The sequence below is a fragment of the Phasianus colchicus genome, chromosome 1, assembly GCF_987193195.1.
Source record: "Phasianus colchicus chromosome 1, bPhaCol1.hap1.1, whole genome shotgun sequence".
NCBI lineage: Eukaryota > Metazoa > Chordata > Aves > Galliformes > Phasianidae > Phasianus > Phasianus colchicus.
In genome coordinates this window covers 110,008,265-110,029,122 of record NC_143436.1, presented here as the reverse complement: position 1 = coordinate 110,029,122, position 20,858 = coordinate 110,008,265, and the positions used below count along the sequence as shown (strand labels likewise).

Sequence of the window (20,858 nt, the reverse complement as noted above, 5' to 3'; positions counted from 1 at the left end):
AAGCCAGGATGTTAAGTATTCTAAAAAACAGTCACATTATCTCTATGGAGTGTTTTTCATCTTACTTTAGTTGTGTTCAACACAGACAGCTGTCCCCAGGCTAGCTATGTTTGCACTTCTAGAGCTGATGGGGAAAAATAGGTGTGTCTAGGTCATGATTCATCCCACTGCAATGTGTCCCAAATAAGCTGGAAGAACCCTGACTTAGAAGTGCATGTTCTTTTGCGTGATCTCTGAAGGGAGTGAAGATTTAGGCTGGCATATATCACTACAGATTTCAAAAGGAAATCAGATGAATTCCACCCTCCCCTGGCCTAAGGAGATGCCAGCTCAAAAACACGATGACCCCTTCATGAGCTGAAACTGGCATCCATTTCATGCTGTTTAACAATATCTCAGAAAAATATTTTATTTCTTTAGAATTCACTTTGAAAGACTATGTATTCCCGTGCTTTCAGGTCAAACTACCTTTTGAAATGCTAATCAGCTGAAATTAGCCTTTACCACCAGCAGATATTTGTATATCAAAGACATTCTGTGCACACCTTCTGTCAGTCTGAATCAAGTTTAGATTACGTCAATGCATTATTTTTAAGGCAGATTCCTAGTGAAAATTTCTTTTCCTTGTCATTAACACTCTAATTATTTTTAGCCTGGTGTTATATAGCTATTGCCATGTTTAGTATGGCATAGGAAAGTGAATCTTTTTTCACTTAATCTTCTGATGGCTAGTAACCCCTCTGTTTTCACAAACAAGAATCACAAAACCCATGTCAGAAATAAAAATGGCTACAGTGATACAATGCTGCTCAGGATAGATGAAGTTACCTTTCTCTTCTACTAAAGGAGTAGAGCAACCTGTGGAGCATAGGCTGAGGTACACAAACTCTATATCCCATTGAGCAATTTGTAAAAATCCCAACCTAAATAACAATAATTTGAAAATACAACATAGGCCCGAATTCCCTGAATATAAATTGATTGCAGCGACTTATTGTGTCTTTTCTGTTTATTGCCATCTGCCATCTGCTTCAAGCAATTGATAGTCATTCCAATTACCACGAAATAACAGGCTTTGTAACACTCAGCTCAGCAGACTTTCACCAAATATTGTTTATTTTAGTTTGGAAACATTTATCTCTTCCATCACAGGTAATCAGCGAGTTTGAAGCCTCTCCCGACTCATTTTCCTACAGAATCCCCAACCTGAGTCGGAATCGCCAGTACAGCGTCTGGGTGGTAGCAGTGACTGCTGCAGGAAGAGGCAACAGCAGCGAGATTATCACTGTAGAGCCGCTAGCGAAAGGTATGACAGCAGTGCTTTTTAAAGCAATCCAGAACTTTCCAATGCTAATTACTGCTATAATTGGCACGTGGCTTCTTTATGTCTCATTGCTTACTAAGAGTGGGATTTGTGAGGAGTAACTTCAGTTTTTTTTGCAGTTTTCTCCAAAAGTTAGTTGACAACTCTCAGCTAATTACCCAAGGTTTTGCTGTAGTCAGCAGAGAGAGGAAGAATGATGTGCTCCTCTAGGGAGTAATTCATCCCACCCACCTTAGAAGGAAATAAATTGCTTTTTGAAACAACTCTTTTATACTTTTGTTGAGGACAGAGAGCTTGAAGAGTTTCCTCTCCATTTTCAGAATGTGTCTCTTTTTTTTTGTCACACAAGATAACCTCTTTATAATCCTTCTCCTTACTAATATCTCTTGTGTACTCCACAGATACTCTCTTCAATATCAAGTGGCCTTATTAACATACCTAAACTCTGAACAATTGTTCTCAACTTGCATTAGCTTTTATTTTTGCTGCTTCTATTTCAGATTTAAAGAGGGGATAATGTGCCTCAATTATTGCATATTTTTTCCAGCTGTATTAGTTGTTCTAAAAAAAGATATTACTTGGGCCCATGTATTCTGCCTTACTTGTACTGTGAGGCATGATGCAATACTCAAGGACCTTAGCTTAGAAATAGAAGCAAGGTGAGAAGAGTCCGATCAGTAGTCAGTCTCCACCTGGGATCTTCAGATTGGTCTTCTATTTTTTTCCCATTCAAATTGTTAATTTGACAGTATTTACCAATATCAACAGTGTAGTGCACAGATCTGTAGCACTTCAAAAGTATATGCATCAATTTCAGAGTTTTGCAAGATTGCTAATGCTTCGGTCATATGGCTAATGATGTAATAATGTAAAATAAGATGTCTAGTGCTTTATGAAGATACTTACCTACATAACAGAACTTCAAACAAATGCCACCAACATGAAAGTAGTTTCTGCCTTGAAAAGAATATACTATTACCATAAGGAAAATTACTGTTTCTACCCACTCAAGTGGTAGTTAACCAATTTGATGATGGCAAATTAACTATCAGAACTATTGTCATGAATACCAGTAATAGTGGTTGGACGGTATTATTTTAACACATGAAATAGTGTTGAGTACACAGAAGTCAAAAGCAGAGTTCCTCAGACTTGTGATGGGAACTCACGTGTCCTCTGCCAATTCTCTAGGCCAAAGTTTTTATTATATTAGATGGACATTTTTCAACATTTCTCAGCTGTAGTAACTACAGAGTTTCTACTGTAGAAAACAATGAAAGATTAATCAGTGGTAATGTGGGGAGTATCTAGCAGGGTAAAGAGGTAGGATTTGGAACAAACAGGTAACTGTTTGCTCCCTAGGCCATTGCTGACAGGTTATTTTTGTCAGCTGCAAACTCACTTTTACTTCCTGCTTCTTTTGACATCCCGCAGTTTTTGTGTCTTCTTTCAGAAAATCTTTTCTGAAAAGAAGCTATGCAGTGTTAAGGAACCTGTTGCATGGCTGAAGGCTATGAAAAGTCCAGGAGATCTGAAAAAATTTGGAGGTTTTCCTTGTGACACAATTGCATACAGCATATTGAACACTTGTGAGACCACAGCTGAAATCTTAAGTGGTGGAACATAAAGAACATCGGAAGAACACCTCAGAGAAAGGGGCAAAGGTTTCAGCATGTTCCTCCTTTGAGGCCATCTGTTACTAGATGGTAATGAATGTGTAATACTGAATAAAAAGTCAACAAAAACAGAAGTAAAACATTAAAGCTTGAATAAGAACAAAGCCAATTAACTAAAAATACCATGCATAATATAATATAATAGGGACATAGACAAACCTGGGACTTTTCAAGGAACCCTGCATGTAAGGCACTGCAAGTTTTGTATTTCAGTTTCTATTTAAAAGAGGAGAAGGCATTCAGACAAGATAAATGCAAAACACTGCAGACTTTGTAGGTACCAAGATGAGTTGATCTGGTTATGAGGAAATGTAGCATGTGACAGTTCTTGGTTTGCCAAAAATAGATGCACTACCAACTGATCTGCATGTACCTAACCTAATCAGTTAGGTTGTAGCCTGATTTTGCTAAAAAGAGTGCAAAGGGTTGATATACAGCATAAACATCTGACAGGTTGTTATTGTGAAGTTGTTAGCTTTGTTTTTTCCCAGCTTATTTCACATTAACTGTCCAAGTAATGATACCATCATGACAGCTCATGAGAGTTTACCTGGAATTGAATTATGTCAGTTTAATTATAACCCCCCTTAAGAGCCCCTCTGAGAACAATGAGAAAGTCTTGTTAGGGGATTGATGTGAAATGGCTAGTCCAATTTAAGTGAAAGTTTAATTCATGTCAACAATTCTTCCTTTTATGTCTCTGTATCTCAGAACAGATTGTTATTCTCTGTAATTAACTGACAAAAGTAAGCACAATCAACCCCAACAAATGAAAAGTAACCACAGAGATGAAATTTCAGTCTCCATGTAAACAGACCATGTCCCTCCAAATTGTTCTTCCTTCCTGACTTGCAAGTTGCATTTTTAGTCTACTAATTGTATCTCTAAGAAAGAAAACTGTGCAAGTGCCTTGTTCCTCTTGTTTTCCTGACCATGGCTGCTGGAGAGTGACATTTGCCAGCAACATGATAATAACAGAACCAGACCTATGGCAATCTGATCCTTTGGGGAGAACTCTGACTTCTGTGTTTACTTCAGTCTGTTCTTGTGGGCTGAGTATTAGCATTGAACAGACTTACCTCCTAGTCTGTGTTGCATTCTGTATTCAATATTTTTAAAGTACATCTGGGACTGGTAGTATCACAGAACCATGGAATCATGAAGGTTGGAAAAGACAACTAAGCTTATTTAGTCCAACCATCAACTCATAACAGAATCACTGAATCACAAAATCACCTCAGTGCCCACTAACAATATCATAGAGCCATAAAATGATTAAGGTTGGAAAAGACCTCTAAGATTATCGAGATCAACCCCAACCTACCCCCACCATGCCCACTGCCCACGTCCCTCAGTGCCACATCCACACGGCTCTTGAACACCTCCAGGTACAGTGACTGCACCACCTCCCTGGGCAGCCTGTGCCACTGCCTCACCGCTCTTTCAGAGGAGAATTTTTTCTTATATACAACCAGAAATGATACTACATACACATTATCACTCTGTTTCTTTAAAGATTCAGCATATTGGAGTACACAGTATATTCTTCTGTGAGAAAGTAAGTAAAAGAAACTCCTGACCCATGGCATTCACTGACTGCTCTTTTATTTGGATGAAGCTGAGCTGCAGTGACCTTCTGTAACTTGCTACCCCATGCAGTTTACCTTTAAAATTGTGTTTTGTTCTCCAGAGAAAAAATAAAATATAATAAAATAGAGAACACTAAGACCTCTTGCAAAAAAATTCTGGCCATTTCTTTTTCCATGACGATAAATGTAGGTAATTGGATTCATAATTTAAACAAATAAACACAGAGAAAACCTCATTAGCATGAAAGAGTGCAGTGTTCAGTGAAGGTACGTCTTTATCTTCAATTAATGATTGGCTAATTTGCAATAAGTAGGAACAGACATGGTCCTAATCCAGTGCCATGCCGTCTACTGTGGTGCTGGTAGGTCTTTGGAGGCATTTGAGTTTCTTTGTTAAAAATGAGACAAGTCCAGCAGCTGAATTGCCTGCACGCTGTGTAAAGCTCTCTTAGTTCAAAATGGAAAGATCGTGAGAGTCAAGGTATTTTAATCTCATGAATGCCTCTTAGCATTTCAAACCTACTGCTGCCAGATGAAGTTCACTAGACATTTATTTTGTTTCTAGTTCTCTGTTTTTTTGTGAACCTGTTAGCAGTCTCAGAACATTATTAGGAGTTAAGCTATAAAGAAAATTGGAGTTAAGAATTTTCGTGCTGTTTTGCCACCTCATTAAAAGTAGTCAGTGTATGAAAGAAATGGATAATACATAAGAAGCTGTGTATACTTTCACATAAATAGTCCTATGTGCTTTTGTGATGTGCACTTTTGAGTTATGGTCTGTGATCCTACTGCCGAGTTGTGCTGTGAAGTTTGTGTTGCTTGTTCACATGACAATACAATGGAACACACGAGATACAAGAAGTAGGAACTACAACATAAACGTGCTTGGGAGATCTGGTACAAAATCTATGATTTTATCAAGTATTCACTGTTAAGATAACTATTAAAAATAAGTGAATATCACCGCAAGTTTGGTAATAATGTACCAAACCATGCAGAAGGCTTCAGAAGGATATCTATGGTATAAATGCTTTCTCCTAACATAACTGGCAGCAGTTGGAAATAAGTGTATATTTTAAGAAACACTAGAGAGGTGGGGAAGACAGGGAGAGAAGGTTTAATTGTTCATTTTAAATGAGAGTTCAGATTTCACGGTGCAGAGAGAATGTCTGCACGGAGCAGGAATTCGAGTTTCTGACCACCATTTTTTCTGAAAGCACTGCAGCTGCTAGAAACAGTCCAGATGTTTATAGATGTATTTTGTAGGCATAGCTGACAGCGTCTTCTGCTGCTTTTTAAAGATGACATGAGTACAACTAGACATCTCCTGCAGTACAAACCTGGATCTGAAGACAAACAAGTGTTCTAACACTAATTTCAGCATTTCTCACTGTATCTGCAGTCTTCGGGTGTACTGAGCATTTTTTAGTTTCAGTAACTAGTTAATTAGCCCATGGCTTGTGGCAGTATAGGCCTTTGTAAATCTTTTCTAAAAGAAAAAGCCTGAGAGCCACAGTGGAAAACATGTCTGTACTATCAGACTAAATGACTATCTACAACCTTAGCATTACTTTGGTGTACTTCCACCTCATGGCAACAACTCCTTCCTGCAGAGGTAAACCACGCAAGCTGCCAGGAGGGAGTTGGGGCTGTTCAGCTGCTGTTTTGCCAAGGGTGACCATGTCAGTATTTGGCTGTTGGGAAAGTGTCGTTGTGCCATTACCTATCCTAGACTTCATTATCTTAAATCTATAAAAGAGCTGCTTCTTACTGTTTCAGTTAAAATTGTGACCAGAGAAAAATCTCATGGAAAATTGAAGAGAACATAGGCAAAATCATCCAAATTGGTCATATAATCTATGAAATCATTTCATTTTATGAGCATCTCAAATCCCACTGCATCCCACTGCGGTAATTTCCCTTCGCTCTTCAAGTTGTTCTTTTATGCATGATTTTTAAACATATATATATTATTTTAAACATTATTTTAAACATATATATATTATTAGTAGAGGATAACAATCCATTGAGATCAAACGTCCCAATTTTATTTGATCGTGGCTCTCATTTTTATGTTTTTCTAATAGGTGCAAAATGGATTATGAAATGCAAGTTCTGATCAATGTACATGATTGAAGTAAATTGGGATTAAAAATACAGTATTTCATGTATCCATATTCAGTATATGTCTTTAAATGTATATTTAAAGACCAAAAAGCAATTTATTTCTATCAAGAGTCATTCTAGAGTAATAAAGCACACTGAAACTAACACAACTCAAACATTTCTGTATATTACGCAGAAGTGACATATTGATGATATATTTAGCTAATATAGCATGAATAGAACTGACTTAAGAGTCTGTTCGTGTTTATGGACTTCAGATAGACTCATTGCAGTGTACTAGTATGTTACTACAGTAAGGTTTATTTTGCTTAATTTCATAGCTCTTGTAAGAAGCCTACCCATCTTAAAAATCATGAGAAAATTTCATCCTTAAAAAAAATAGCTTTGAATTCTCTAGCCCAAAGGGAATACATTAAAATAGAATTTTCACTAGGATTTGTTATTTAAAAAGAAATCGAGTTTTCACAATAAATAGAAAAGAAGAAACTTCCAGGCACTTCAGTAGAATCTCCGGTTTCTCAGTAAGCAAAGGAGATAACCTTCTGTGTGTTGACATGTTGACATGTGTTGAACTCCTTCAGTCTTAAGGTCTTAAGCTAAAAATACACAATTAGCTCCACATTTTTCCATGAGTTCTTCTACAGAACATCTTCTTAGGAGAAGCTGCTCTTATTTCCGCATTTGAAGTCAGTGTTCTTTTATAGAATAGCCTCTACTGAGATGCCTGACAGATAATATACATAAATGTTAATTTGGGGTTGTCTTTTAAGTCCAATATAAACTTACTAGACTCCAATTTTTGTTTGTTTGTTTGTTTGCTTTTAAAACAACAACAGAGAGTATGGTTGTTCATATTGTTCTGAAATTATATCTATACACTTGAATGATTTTTTTAAAGCCACCTGAAGCTTCTCTATGTATTCAATCCGCTATTTTGCAGCAGTGTATAAACTGTTCTGTAATCAGTCACGTTCACTTCTCGTAATTCCTATCTGCAAGAATGGTTCCAATTTGTCATTGCAAAAAAGACTGAACACTCCTTGCTGGCTCCACTCCCTAACCAAAGTGGTGGCAGTGAGCCATCTTACCTTTAAATGACCTGGAAAAAAATACCAGTGCAATCTGAATCCTTTCTATAGAATCACACTTATACCACCCCACTGAGCAGTGTGATTGCCATGCTCTCCCAGTTTATAGCTGGAAAGTGAAATTATCTGCACTTTTATTCTCAGATTTTACCACCACCACCTTGTGCCTAGGCATAATATGTACTAGACTGTAAGATTACATAAATCACCTCACCTAGGATGGTATACCTGATATTCATGTGTTAGTACCAGTTTGGCCTGGAAATGGCAGAGTGCACTTCTGAAGAGCCTCACATACTCCATGATTTATGTACAGAGTTAAGAGAAATATGCTTATAGTAGGTAACCAGAATCACCAAAATAAACCAGGAAAGATAACAAGAAAATTGTGATCACAAGACTGTAACTGAGACATGGAGAAGAACTCCTTAGAAATTACCTGTTTTAAGTGAAAAACAAGTTAAAACAAGTTAAAACAAAGATAATTCCTGAGCTAAAATGAAAGCAAAGATTAGAAATTAAGGACTAATCCCAATAACCTAAACCTGGCTGAAAAACTGAGACCACCTGCATTTCTATCCTCAAGTGTATAGGCATTAGTTTTCTAGTAGTTTAAGTGACATCAAGACTTATTATAACAAAAGTTATGTATTACTCATTTAGCTTTTGTAAGATATCTGTCTATTGTGGACTTTTTCTGGAAGTTTCTGGAGAGAAGCATGTCTTCCACATAATTTTCATCCATAACGTTGACTATGAAAACACGTAAGGATGATCAGTAACTGGTTTTACTCTTTTCACTCCCCCAGGACTCTTTCACTCTTCCTTTTCATCTGCTAGTTGTTTGTCTTTTTAATTGTGCTGGGGTAGCTGATATGAGTTAAATGGAGTTAAGTTCCTAAAAACTTTGCTTTGAAAGAGATTGGTTTGTTTTCCAGTGTTTAGTTCTGGATATCTGTTTCCCTTCAAAAGCTGTATCTCATTTCAGTCTTTCTCACGCTCTCATGCTCAGCTCCTGCCAGGATTTTGACGTTCAGCGGCACAGTGACAACTCCCTGGATGAAGGATATTGTCCTCCCTTGCAAAGCTGTTGGAGACCCGGCTCCAACAGTCAAATGGATGAAGGATAGGTAACCAGCAACTAAATGTATAGCTCAAGTAAATCCCATTTCCTTAAAATCCAGATGATGATGAAGATGGTGATCTTAAATGACTGCATTAGGAAGGAGAAGGGTCATTTGTGGGGACCACACGAGATCACAGCAGAGGAAGAATTTAAAAATTCCATGAACTAAAGATAATTGCCTGTGGTAATTAGAAAGCATTAACAAGGAAGAAAAGTAAATATCCAAAATGTTAAATTGCAGAGACCTTTCTGTTTTAACTTTGAAGCCACAGAATTAATCTGAAAAAGCAAAGTGTTTGATGCATTTAAATAACCTTTTGGTTATTTTGGAGTGCACTCTGTAACCATGTGTCTTGCATATACCTTGTTTCCCCTTAGTCTGTTTTGATCTGTAGTTTCACAGTCTGATAGAGTCACACATGGAAAAAGTCATGGACACTAATTTTCATCTATTATTTTCATCTAAGCACTGTGTAAGCAGTGATAATGTAGTGCTATGAGACCGTTGATTGATATATGTAACTATTATTTTATAAGGATAGGCTTTGTAGGAAGGAACTTTTATTCTTGCATTTTTATGAGCTGATAGTTAAAGACCGATTTCTCAATTTCACTCAAACTTGGGCCAGGATATATTCTTTAAATGGCAGGTGTTTCCCAGCAAAAAAATATTTCTTTACTGTCTTTAATAAAGAGCACCACTTCCCCACCCCCACACTCCATTTTCTTTCTTTCCAGTCTTAGCTTCTTAAAAAAAAAAATCCAATTCTCAGTATCTTTGATTGTAACTTCTTTAATGTATGCACTTTGTTTCCTGTGAGGTAGTAACGGGACACCCAGTCTAGTGATGATTGATGGGCGAAGAAGCATCTTCAGCAATGGCAGTTTTGTCATTCGTACTGTGAAAGCAGAAGACTCCGGATACTACAGCTGCGTGGCCAGTAACAACTGGGGATCAGATGAAATAATTTTGAACTTGCAGGTACAAGGTAAGAATTTATGTCAGAATTATTATCACAGCTTTTAATTGTTATGCGATGGTAGTGCACTGATATGCATGTTTTGTAATACTAAAACATTAGTACTAATGTGTATTAATAAAAATTTTGTCCTTCCAAATTAATTATACGATATACATATTCTGCAATTATGAATTATGTTATATAGTATTCTGCAGATCATTCTGACTCAGCTATCAGCATCTTCTGCTATGGTAGATGTTTTGCTTTGGATGAAACAATTAATGCACTTGCAGTTAAATCTGCCTGCAAGCTTCTGTCAGATTGACAATTGAGTGTTTGCATTCAGTCATTTTCTCATTCTTCACAAGTATTGCCTTACGCTTTGTTCCTATAAAAAGTACATGTATTCATTTAAATATTGCAAATTTCAGAAAGAGCTGAAGGCCTTTTCTTTAGCTTCTAAGAAGCTATCAACAGAAATTTGCTCTGTATTGATACCTTGGCCAAAAACTTCATTACTCTTGAGCAGAATTTTATTGATGGAGAATATGAGGAACCATTTAAAATGAAATGTCAGTATAAGGTCAGCTAGCATGTAATGCCAACTATTCTATATGCCTGCTGAAATATATATAGTGTAACTATTAGAATATATTAAAGTAGTTCAGTTGGAAGGGACATTCAGAGATTATGTATGTAGTCCAACTACCTGAGCTCTTCAGGGCTAACCAAAAATTAAAGCATATTAATGAGGTTATTATTCAATTGCCTCTTGAACACTGACAATCTTGGGCCATCAGCCTTCTCTCTAGGAAGCCTATTCAAATGTTTGACCACCCTCACAGTACAGAAATTTTTCCTAAAAAATTTTTTCCTAACAGTGTTGGCATGTATAAAAGTAATGACAATACAGGAGTACACATTGACAGTAATATCAAATAGAGCATGTATATTCATATATCAAGAATTCACTGCAAAGAAGATTTTCTTCCTCACTTACACCAAAGCAAAATTTGAAGAAATGCTCAGATGCTAAGTGTGCTTTAATTGGCTGCAAATTGTCATACTACAGGGAAGCAAACCACTGAGCTGGGAATGTTGGCTATACTGCAGCCAGTTGCTCTAGTCTAAGCTTCTAGTGCAGATATATGGGAAGAGAGAAGGAGATTCTCTCAGCCACAGTGCAACTCTGCATAAACATGTCCACTAAGCCATGAAACAAATGCCACAGTATATATTAACTTACTTACAATCCAAGAGAGGCTGAAGATGTTCTTTTGCAATGTTTGAAACATGACAGGGAATGGAAATGGAAAACTTAAATTTATATTTCACTAACTATTTTTGAAATTGCATATCCTTGCTTTTACTGAACTGTGGTAACTAAAAGCAAATCAATATTACTTCCCAGAAGGGCAGAGCAGAATGGCATTTAATATGTGAGACCACCATCTTTCATAGATAGAGTGAAGCTATGATGAAAGTTTCTACAATAAATCTTACACAGTAATGCGTGCAGTCCCTCTCTATGGAATAAGCCAAGTCAGTCATAATAATGGAACAAATCCATCTAATGTAGGGAATTTTCCTTTAGAATATGAAGTGTCTTTTTTGTTTCCTTCAGCATTATTTAAGCTTGTAAGGGCAGTAAAATGCAACTTCTTTTTAAGCTAGGCAATAGCTGTAAACCAACAGCCTCCACTTGATGTCAGCGCTCATTATTTTGCAATTTTATTACTTGAGAAGGCACTGAAGTGGGGAGTGCTTCTTGGAGTTTTACTTTGGTGGTTGAAGTAGAGGCAAAGTAGAGAATGTCCTCTGGGAGCAGACTGCTAGACATGACAGAGGCATCACACATTTGTGACATCCAGTCTGCCTTGCTCATTGGACAGGGGCTGGCAAGCAGTAACCATGGCAGTGAAACTACCTTGCCAAAACTGGTCACCAGCATCAGCACCTCTTTCCCACTCTTGCAGTGACAGTATCATAAACTTCTTTGGAGTTTCTTCTTCCATGCTTTCCATCTCAATTCTGACCTTGTCTCTCATATCTTCTTTCTGTGATAGGCAGAGTTCATATATTGCTCCTTGCTCTTGAGGTAAAAACTCTCAATTTTATCTGTATTTCTGAAAAGCTGGGAATCTGGTTACAGAGACCCCCAGACCAACTGAATGAATGGCTGGAAGAATGGTATCACACTCAGGGTTTTGAGTACTATGATCTTGGATGCAAATTTGAGAGACTGGGCATGCTGACATTGGATAAGATGCAACTGACCAGGAAGGGCAAGAAAATACTGGGGAGCAAGCTGTCTGGGCTTATCACCAGAGCTTTAAACTGAATTGGATGAGAAAAGGAGATGTACTGCTGAATGACCAAGAAGAGCCAGGCAACGCTGTCACTTCAGGAACCAGCAGAAGAAAACCTCAGATTTGTCCCAGAGGAATTTGGAAGGGCTCATAGAATCACAGAATGGCCTAGGTTGGAAGGGGCCTCAAGGACATGAAGCTCCAACTCTCCCCACCACAGGCAAGGCCATCAGCCTCCACATCTAATACTAGACCAGGCTGCCCAGGGCCCCATCCAACCTGGCCTTGAACACCTCCAGGGACAGGGCATCCACAACCTCTCTGGGCAGCCAGCACCAAACCGCTCTCATAGTAAAGAACTTTCCCCTGACATCCAACCTAAATCTTCCCTCCCTCAACTTAAAACCATTTCCCCTTGTCCTGCTGTTATCTACCCTTTCAAAGAGTTGACTCCCCTCCTGTTAATAGGCACCCTTTAGGTACTGAAAGGCTGCAATTAGGTCACCCTGCAGTCTTCTTTTCTCCAGACTGAACAAGCCCACCTCTCTTAGTCTATCTTCATAGGGCAGGTGCTCCAGCCCAGCTGAAATGCCTCTAAACCAACATAGGCAGTGTGGGAAAAAAAGCAGGAGATGGAAACCATGGTGAAATTAGAAAACTATGACCTAATTGCCATCATAAAAAACATGGTGGGATAAAACATAAAAGTGGAGTACTTCAGTTGAGGGCTACAAGCTTTTTGAAAGAATATGCAGGGCAAAAGTGGCAAGGGAGTTGCCCTCTATATTAAGAAGTAGATTGCAAAGAACTCCCTCTGAGAAATGACCATGACCAGGTTGAGTTTGTGGATTAGAATTAGGGATCAGACCTGTAATGGACATCTGGTGGTCAGGGTCTACTACAGGCTGCCTGATCAAATGGAGCCTGTTGACAAGGCCTTCTTGCTTCAGCTGCAAGAGGACACATGTTTGCAGGCTCTCATCCTGATGGGAGATTTCAACCACCCAAATATCTTCTGGGAAAACAACACAGAGAGCTGAAAGTAATCCAGGAGACTCCTGGAGTCTGTTGAGGATAACTTTCTAGTCTGAGTATTGGGCAGACCAACAAGAGATGAAGTGTTACTGGACCTGGTGCTCACCAATGTAGAAGAAATCATTAAAGAGGATGAGCTTTGAGGCAGTCTGGGCTGTAGGAACACCGCTGTGGTTGAGTTCATGATTGTGAGGAATAGGGGCCTGGCAAAGAGTGGAAGTCAGGACCCTGAACTTCGGGAGAGCAAACTTCCAGCTGTTTAGGGAATTGCTGGGTGAAATCCTCTGGGAAACTGTCCTTAGGGACATAGGAAGAAACTGAGCTGGCGGCTCTTTAGGGACATCTTTCTGAAAGCACAAGAGCTTTCCATCTCCCAGCATAAGAAATCAAACAGAGGAAGCAGGAATCTGGCCTGGCTGAACAAGGACTTGAAGGCTGGACTATTTGGTGGATAAATAATTGGTGGGATGGTCATAGCCAGAGGGGCAGAAATAGCTTATAATCAGAAGGAAGTCCCAACTTTTTACACATTCTGATAGTGACAGGACAAAGAGGAATGACTTTTAAACTAAAAGAAGGAAGATTTATGTTAAATGTTATGAAGAAATTCTCCTGGAGAGTGGTGAGGCACTGGCACAGGCTGCCTACAGAATCTGTGGTGCCCCATCCTTGGAGGCATTCAAGGCCAGTTTGGATGGGGCCCTGAGCAGCCTGAGCTGGTAGGGAGCAGCCCTTTTCATGGTGGGGGTTTGGAGCTCCGTGATCTTTAAGATCCTTTCCAATCTAAGCCATTTTGTGATTCTGTGATTCTGTGAGCAAGATATAGTGGTACTGTGCATGAGAAGATTGGTTCAAATAATTTGAAACAGGAACTTATTTTTCTCTCCCTTTCAGTTTCTGCAAATGCAGAATACTTGTCTAAACTGTGTAATGTGTACCGTTACTATCTCTTTGGAGTCTCATCTGTTCTAAACTTACCTTGGCGCAACTTGGGGCCATTTCCCCTCATCTTGTCACCTGTCACCAGTGAGAAGAGACCTACCTCGCTCTCACTGTAAGCACCTTTCGGGTACTGGAAGAGAGTAATAAGGTCTCCCCTCAGCCGCCTCTTCCCCAGACTAAACAGCCCCAGCTCCCTCAGCCTCTCCTCATAGGGCTGATTTTCCAAGCCCTTCACTAGCCTCATTGCCCTTCTCTGGACCTGCTCCAGTACCTCCACATCCTTTTTGTACTGAGGTGCCCAAAACTGAACACAGTACTCAAGGTGAGGCCTCACCAATGCTGAGTACAGGGGCAGGATGACTTCCCTAGTCCTGCTCACCACACCATTCCTGATACAAGCCAGGATGCCATTGGCCTTCTTGGCCACCAGGGCACACTGCTGGCTCATGTTCAGCTGACTGTCCATCAGAACACCAAGGTCCCTTTCCATCAGGCAGCTTTCCAGCCACACCTCCCCAAGCCTGTAGGGTTTCCTGGGGTTGATGTGACCAAAATGCAGGACCCAACACTTGGCCCTATTGAGACTCATGCCGTTAACCTTGGCCCATCGATCCAGTCTGTCCAGGTCCCTCTGCAGTGCCCTTCTCCCCTCTGGCAGATCAACACTTCCTCCCAGTTTGGTGTCATCTGCAAACTTACTGAGGGTGCACTCAATCCCCTCATCAAGATCATCGATGAAGATGTTAAATAGAAGTGGCCCCAGTACTGAGCCTTGGGGGACACTGCTCGTGACCAGCCGCCAGCTCGATTCAACTCCACTGATCACGACTCTTTGGGCCCAGCCATCCAGCCAGTGTTTCACCCAGCGGAGCGTACACCCATCCAGACCATGGGCAGCCAGCTTCTCCATGAGAATGTTATGGGGGACAGTGTCAAAGGCCTTACTGAAGTCCAGGTGGACCACATCGACAGCCTGACTCTCATCCACTAAGCGGGTCACCTTGTCATAGAATGAAATCAGGTTTGTCAGACAGGATCTACCATTCGTAAACCCATGCTGACTGGGCCTGATCCCCTGGTTGACCTTTAATTGGTCCATGATGGTTCCCGAGATTATTCGTTCCATGACCTTCCCGGGCACCGAGGTGAGACTGATAAGCCTATAGCTACCAGGATGATCTTTCCAGCCCTTTTTGAAGATGGGTGACACATTTGCCAGTACATGACAGACTTATGATAGCTTTGTAAGACTGGAAAGAAAGCTGGCTTCACTGTTTTCTGTCCTGGAGTGTTGAGCTCTGGAAGCCCACTCACTTATCTTGATGGTCAACTGGATAATCAATCAGAGGTCTTTTAGGGTAAGCCTAAGCTGTCTGATTTCCCTGATCCAGTCTCTGTCCCAACACCCAATTTCACTTCTCCCTAGACTGAGTGCCTTGCTGGGATACAGCATGGCTCTTTATTTGCTCTTTCACACTGAGTTCTACTCTGTGCAAGGGATGGGAGGTAAGATCTGTCTTATTGCTGTGCCTTGTCAGCAGCTGGTTCTGAAGTTCTTAGTTTACACACCGTCATAATGTTTATGAGGAGCAACAGAACTGAAATGTTTCCAGATTTGTTCAGCTTCACAGCTACACCTGCAAAAACTCTTGTTAGGCACTTTTTTTCTTTTGCCCACAATTGCTTGCAAAGGCAGTCATGAATGTGACACCATTTGTGAGTGGACATCTGTTTCCTACCACCAGGAATTCAGCAAACAGATATGAATAATAATGGGAAAAAAATGCTTGGGTAGTTCATCTCTCTTAACTCATCACTTAAAAGGATGTTTGATAAGCCAGGTAATCAAAATTAGAAGAAAATCAGGAGTTAAGAACTGAAAGACAAAACTGTGTAGAATTTTAAATACAAAAAATGAGAACTTGTCTGCTCTATCTTAACCAAGGATCTCATTTAAACAGACACTTTGACAGAAATAAAGTACATTTTTTCACAACTCAAAACAGTTATTTGATAAATGACTGTTAGATGGGGTTAAGATCACATCTAATAACTTGAATCTGTTTTCTGTTTTTAAATATTTCCCATTTAGTTCCACCAGACCAGCCAAGACTTACTGTTTCCAAAACTACATCTTCCTCTATCACTCTCTCCTGGATACCTGGAGACAATGGTGGCAGTTCTATCCGAGGTAATATAATTCAGGTTAATTGTAGCTTCTTCCTAAATTGTCAGATGTGAATAGGATAAGCATAGAATTATGAATGGCCACAAAAACAAACAAACAAAAACAAACAAAAACAAACAACAACAGCAAAACAAACACACACACAAAACAACCAATGATCAGTATTGCCATCATCATTTGATTTGCACTATTGTAGTGATAAAAGCTTTCAGTAAGTAGCAGTTTCTCTTTGTGCTGGTATAATCACAGATTTAATTGCTTTCTTCCAGCGTATCCTCATCTGTTATGACAGTAACTCTCTCTGATTTTCCAGATGTAATCTCTAACCATTCATTTTTGAGGGTCAGGTTCATCATCTGGTCTTTGATGCTGATTGAAGGTTATTTAGAAATGTCTATCCTTTTCTTTTCCCTTTGAAGCTATCATAAAAGTGGTATTTAAGTAGTTCTAAGAGTAGGCTGTATGTATATTGCTTGATGTCTCTTAGTCAAGGGAGAGCTGTCTGTCTTCCTGTGCTCAGAAGTTTTCTAGTTTTATGAGGTCTTTAAAATGACTTGTCATATTTCCTGTGGAATTTGTGATTCGTGTCTGGCTTATCATTGCTATTTGTGCTTTGCCTGTAGGTTATATTTTGCAGTATTCGGAAGATAACAGTGAGCAATGGGGCAGTTTTCCCATTAGTCCTAGTGAGAGGTCCTACCGTTTAGAAACATTGAAATGTGGCACTTGGTACAAGTTTACTTTAACTGCACAGAATGGAGTGGGACCAGGACGCATCAGCGAGATCATTGAGGCCAAAACACTTGGAAAAGGTATGTTGATTTGCGTCCCATTTGCTCACTAAAGCTCCTGCCTCCCACTATAGATCTTGGTTTGATTAGATGACAGGTTTGAATTTTTAAATATTGGCTTTGGAAACATGTCCATGTTTTGATAGAAAAGGCTGTCACTGCAAAACTTGAATTGCATATTAGCTGGTCTTCTTTCCTTATATCATAAATAATTCTGTTCTAAAATGGATTGCTAGATATTTGGGAAGCCAAGGTTTCTCTTATCACAGGCTATAGGAATTCCAACAATGTCCTATTTCCAAGAGGAACTTTTTTCCTCTACTTCAAGAGTTTATTTGTCTGAGTGCTCAAGGAAGATGGGAGGTAAAAAATACAGAAGTTTGCATAAAATACTGTAAGGCTAAATAGCCAAAATTACAGAGTTCTTAACTCAGAAGTGGGTGTCATGGTCATAGTTGCTGAGGGTAGTTTCACATGAGTGTGCGTCACAATTATGAACAGATTTGGCAACCCAGTTAGAGCTGTGCTATTTCCACAGAGTGGGATAGCTTTGCACACTGCCCTAAAGATCAGCTCATCTTGCATCTCTTCAAACCAGTTGTAAGAAATATTCTGATGTGGGAGCTGTTTCATAGTAGTTTACCATGAAAGTTGTGTCTATCCTCTATGATATTTATCTCACCTATGCAGTTGCAGATCTCCAAAGTGTCACAGCAAGGTGGAAATTTTTCTCAACACCCACTGGCATAAGGAAGAGCAAATATACAGCAAAGGCAATTGGTGTGATTTGCTGAATCTCAGAAGAGACAGCAGATCACTTCTGTACTTGCTGAGATTATAATTAGTCAGGGACAATGATCCACTGACACACAGAGAAGTAATTCGATGTTCCAGATTTTTTTACCTGAAATGTAAGAGTAAGGGGAGGTTTATGCATGCTTCAGGTTACAATTGTTCATAAAAAAAACAAATCTCTCAGCCTTTTGATTTTTTCTGGAATTAGATATAAACACCCATGTTACATCTAGAGATTGAATGGAGTTGATGTTGAAATGTTTCAGATGTTGAAATCATCATTATACAATGTGAGTGCTGTAGAAGCAACTCTAAACTAAGCTATTCACAGAACCAAATAAAATAGTTCATATTACACAGCAGTTGATTCTTGTAGAAATTATGAATAAGTGTACATTTTGATACAGCTCATCAAGGCACAGCAGTAGCCTCATTCACAGAATCATATAATAGAATCATAGAATAGCTTAGGTTGGAAGGGACCTTAAAGATCATCTAGTTCCAACCCTCCCTCCATGGGCAGTGCTGGTATCCACAAGATCAGGCTGCCCAAGATCCATCCAAGCTGACTTTGAACTCCTTCAGAGATGGGGCACCCACAGCTTCTCTAGGCAGCCTGTGCCAGCACCTCCCATCCTCTTAGTAAAAAATTTCTTTTTGATTTATTTGACATAAATCTTTTTTTAGTTTAAAGCCATTCCCCCTTGTCATATCACTGTCAGACCACGTTCAAAGTTATTCCCAGCAGTGTGCTGTTGTGCTGGGGGCCCCAGGCCTGGATGCAGTACTCTGGGTAGGGCCTCATGAGGGCAGAGCAGAGGGTGACAGTCACATCTCCCTGCTGGCCACTGCTCTTTTGATGCAGCCCAGAATACAGTTGGCATACTGGGCTGCAAGCACATACTGCTGCCTCATGTCCAGCTTCTCATCCACCAGGACCCCCAGATCATTCTCTGCAGGGCTGCTCTCAAGGAGTTCTCACAGTCTGTACACGTATCTGGGATTGCCTTGACCCAAGTGCAACACCTTGCACATGGCCTTGCTTAAACCTCATTAGATTCTCAAGTGCCCAGTTTTTGAGCCTGTCCAGGTCCCTCTGGATAGCATCTCTTCCTTCTATTGTGTCAACTGCATCACTGAGCTTAGTGTCATCAGCAGATTTGTTGAGAGTACACTCAATCCCAGTGTCTAAATTGTTAATAAAGATGATGAAGAGCACCGGTCCCAAGATGAACCCTTAGGAGACAACACTCATGACCAGCCTCCACCTGGACATAGAGTTGTTGACAACAACCCTCTGACTATGCCCATCCAACCAGTTATTTATTTACCTAATAGTCCAGCCTTGTGCTTCTACTGTATAGAATAAAATAGAATATTATCATTTTTGTTACATTGATTGTAATGTCCAACAGTAAAATATTTTTTTTTATGCTAAGCAGTTAGCAGAATGATACTGCTACATACTTTACAATTTTAAATAAATAAATTTAAAATAAATAACATCTGTTGGTGATATGTCTTGTCCACCTACTGCTATTATGTTTGTTCAAAGGTGCCACTTTTACTGTCTGTATACCTTTCTTACATAGAATTGACTAAGAACTTTAATTTATATATTAACTGAAAGTAACATTTTTTCCCTAAGCAAGAACAGTAAGTAGAAATGACAACCCTCTTCTGAATGGAAATATCTTCAATCATAAATACAAAACTAAAAGTGTATATTATTCTCAAATACATGTGCAAAGTCAACAAATCAATATTTTAAAAAATATATATTTACTTTTATATTCTAAAAATGGTCGTTTTCTGCAAATGAAAACTGGTGTAATTTCCCAGAATCTACCCAATTCCCTTCTTCTGTAATGCAATAAGCAGAGGTATTTAATGAGAAGTTTTTGCCTTCATTTTATAAGTTGACTCTTGCCAATCTGTGCAAACAGGAGTAGAATATATGGATATTGAGTTTAAGATGAAGTTAGGGCTTTCCTGGAAATTATTCTCTCAATATTACATTTTTGAGAGCCCTGTAACTGTAATACTTAAGTGTTTTGTTTGAAATATATCATTGCTACCAGAGCCACAGTTTTCAAAGGAACAAGAGCTCTTTGCTAGCATCAACACCACACGAGTGAGGCTGAACCTGATTGGTTGGAATGATGGTGGCTGCCCCATCACTTCTTTCACCCTGGAGTACCGGCCCTTTGGGACAACAGTCTGGACAACTGCTCAGCGAACATCTCTGTCAAAGTCCTACATACTGTATGACCTCCAGGAGGCAACCTGGTATGAATTGCAAATGAGGGTTTGCAACAGCGCTGGCTGTGCAGAGAAGCAAGCCAAATTTGCAACGCTCAATTATGATGGCAGTAAGTATATCTTTTTAGTAACATGTCTGAGGCATTGTTTTTATTCCAACTTCTTCTGTGATGTTTTTCCTTATGTCTTCCTGTCTGTTAATCCTTTTTAAATCTGGTTAGCCAAGCTGAGAGAGGAGTGACAGTCTCAAAGATGTAAAATGCCTATAGATTTCATGACAATAGGCTGACAGACAGAAGAAAGGGATTATTTGTCCTTGCTGAGAAAATGCTCCAGCACCGAAGTCGGTCAACCATGAGACATGTAACCATAAGACTGCAGGTGTCATTAGTTCCAGTGCTCGCAGAGGCGTGTATTTCATGCATCTGTTCCATGAAGTTTTTTTTTTCCATACAGTTAGTTCCTACAGCCGTTCACTATGGTGACCAGCTGCATTGCTATTCTATGCTATACAGTGTCCTTGTGACACAACTCAAAACCTATTATGTGACACAACGGAGTGGCTAACTAGCTTGTCTTCCAGGAAAGCCTCCAGACAACATTCTCCAAGGGCAAAGCAATGGCAATGCTATTATCCCTATTTA

General features: G+C 39.5%; 1 protein-coding gene across 2 annotated transcripts in view; it reads left to right on the top strand.

The window, feature by feature from the left end:
* Positions 1–20,858, top strand: part of DSCAM (DS cell adhesion molecule) — a 460,003-nt gene that overhangs the window by 394,955 nt on the left and 44,190 nt on the right. For both annotated transcript variants that reach the window (XM_090122754.1, XM_031612462.2), the window contains 6 exons: positions 1,153–1,306; positions 8,817–8,934; positions 9,756–9,919; positions 16,271–16,369; positions 16,990–17,178; positions 20,034–20,324. In XM_090122754.1, the coding sequence (XP_089978880.1) occupies positions 1,153–1,306; positions 8,817–8,934; positions 9,756–9,919; positions 16,271–16,369; positions 16,990–17,178; positions 20,034–20,324 (1,015 nt within the window). The remainder of the gene's footprint in view (positions 1–1,152; positions 1,307–8,816; positions 8,935–9,755; positions 9,920–16,270; positions 16,370–16,989; positions 17,179–20,033; positions 20,325–20,858) is intronic.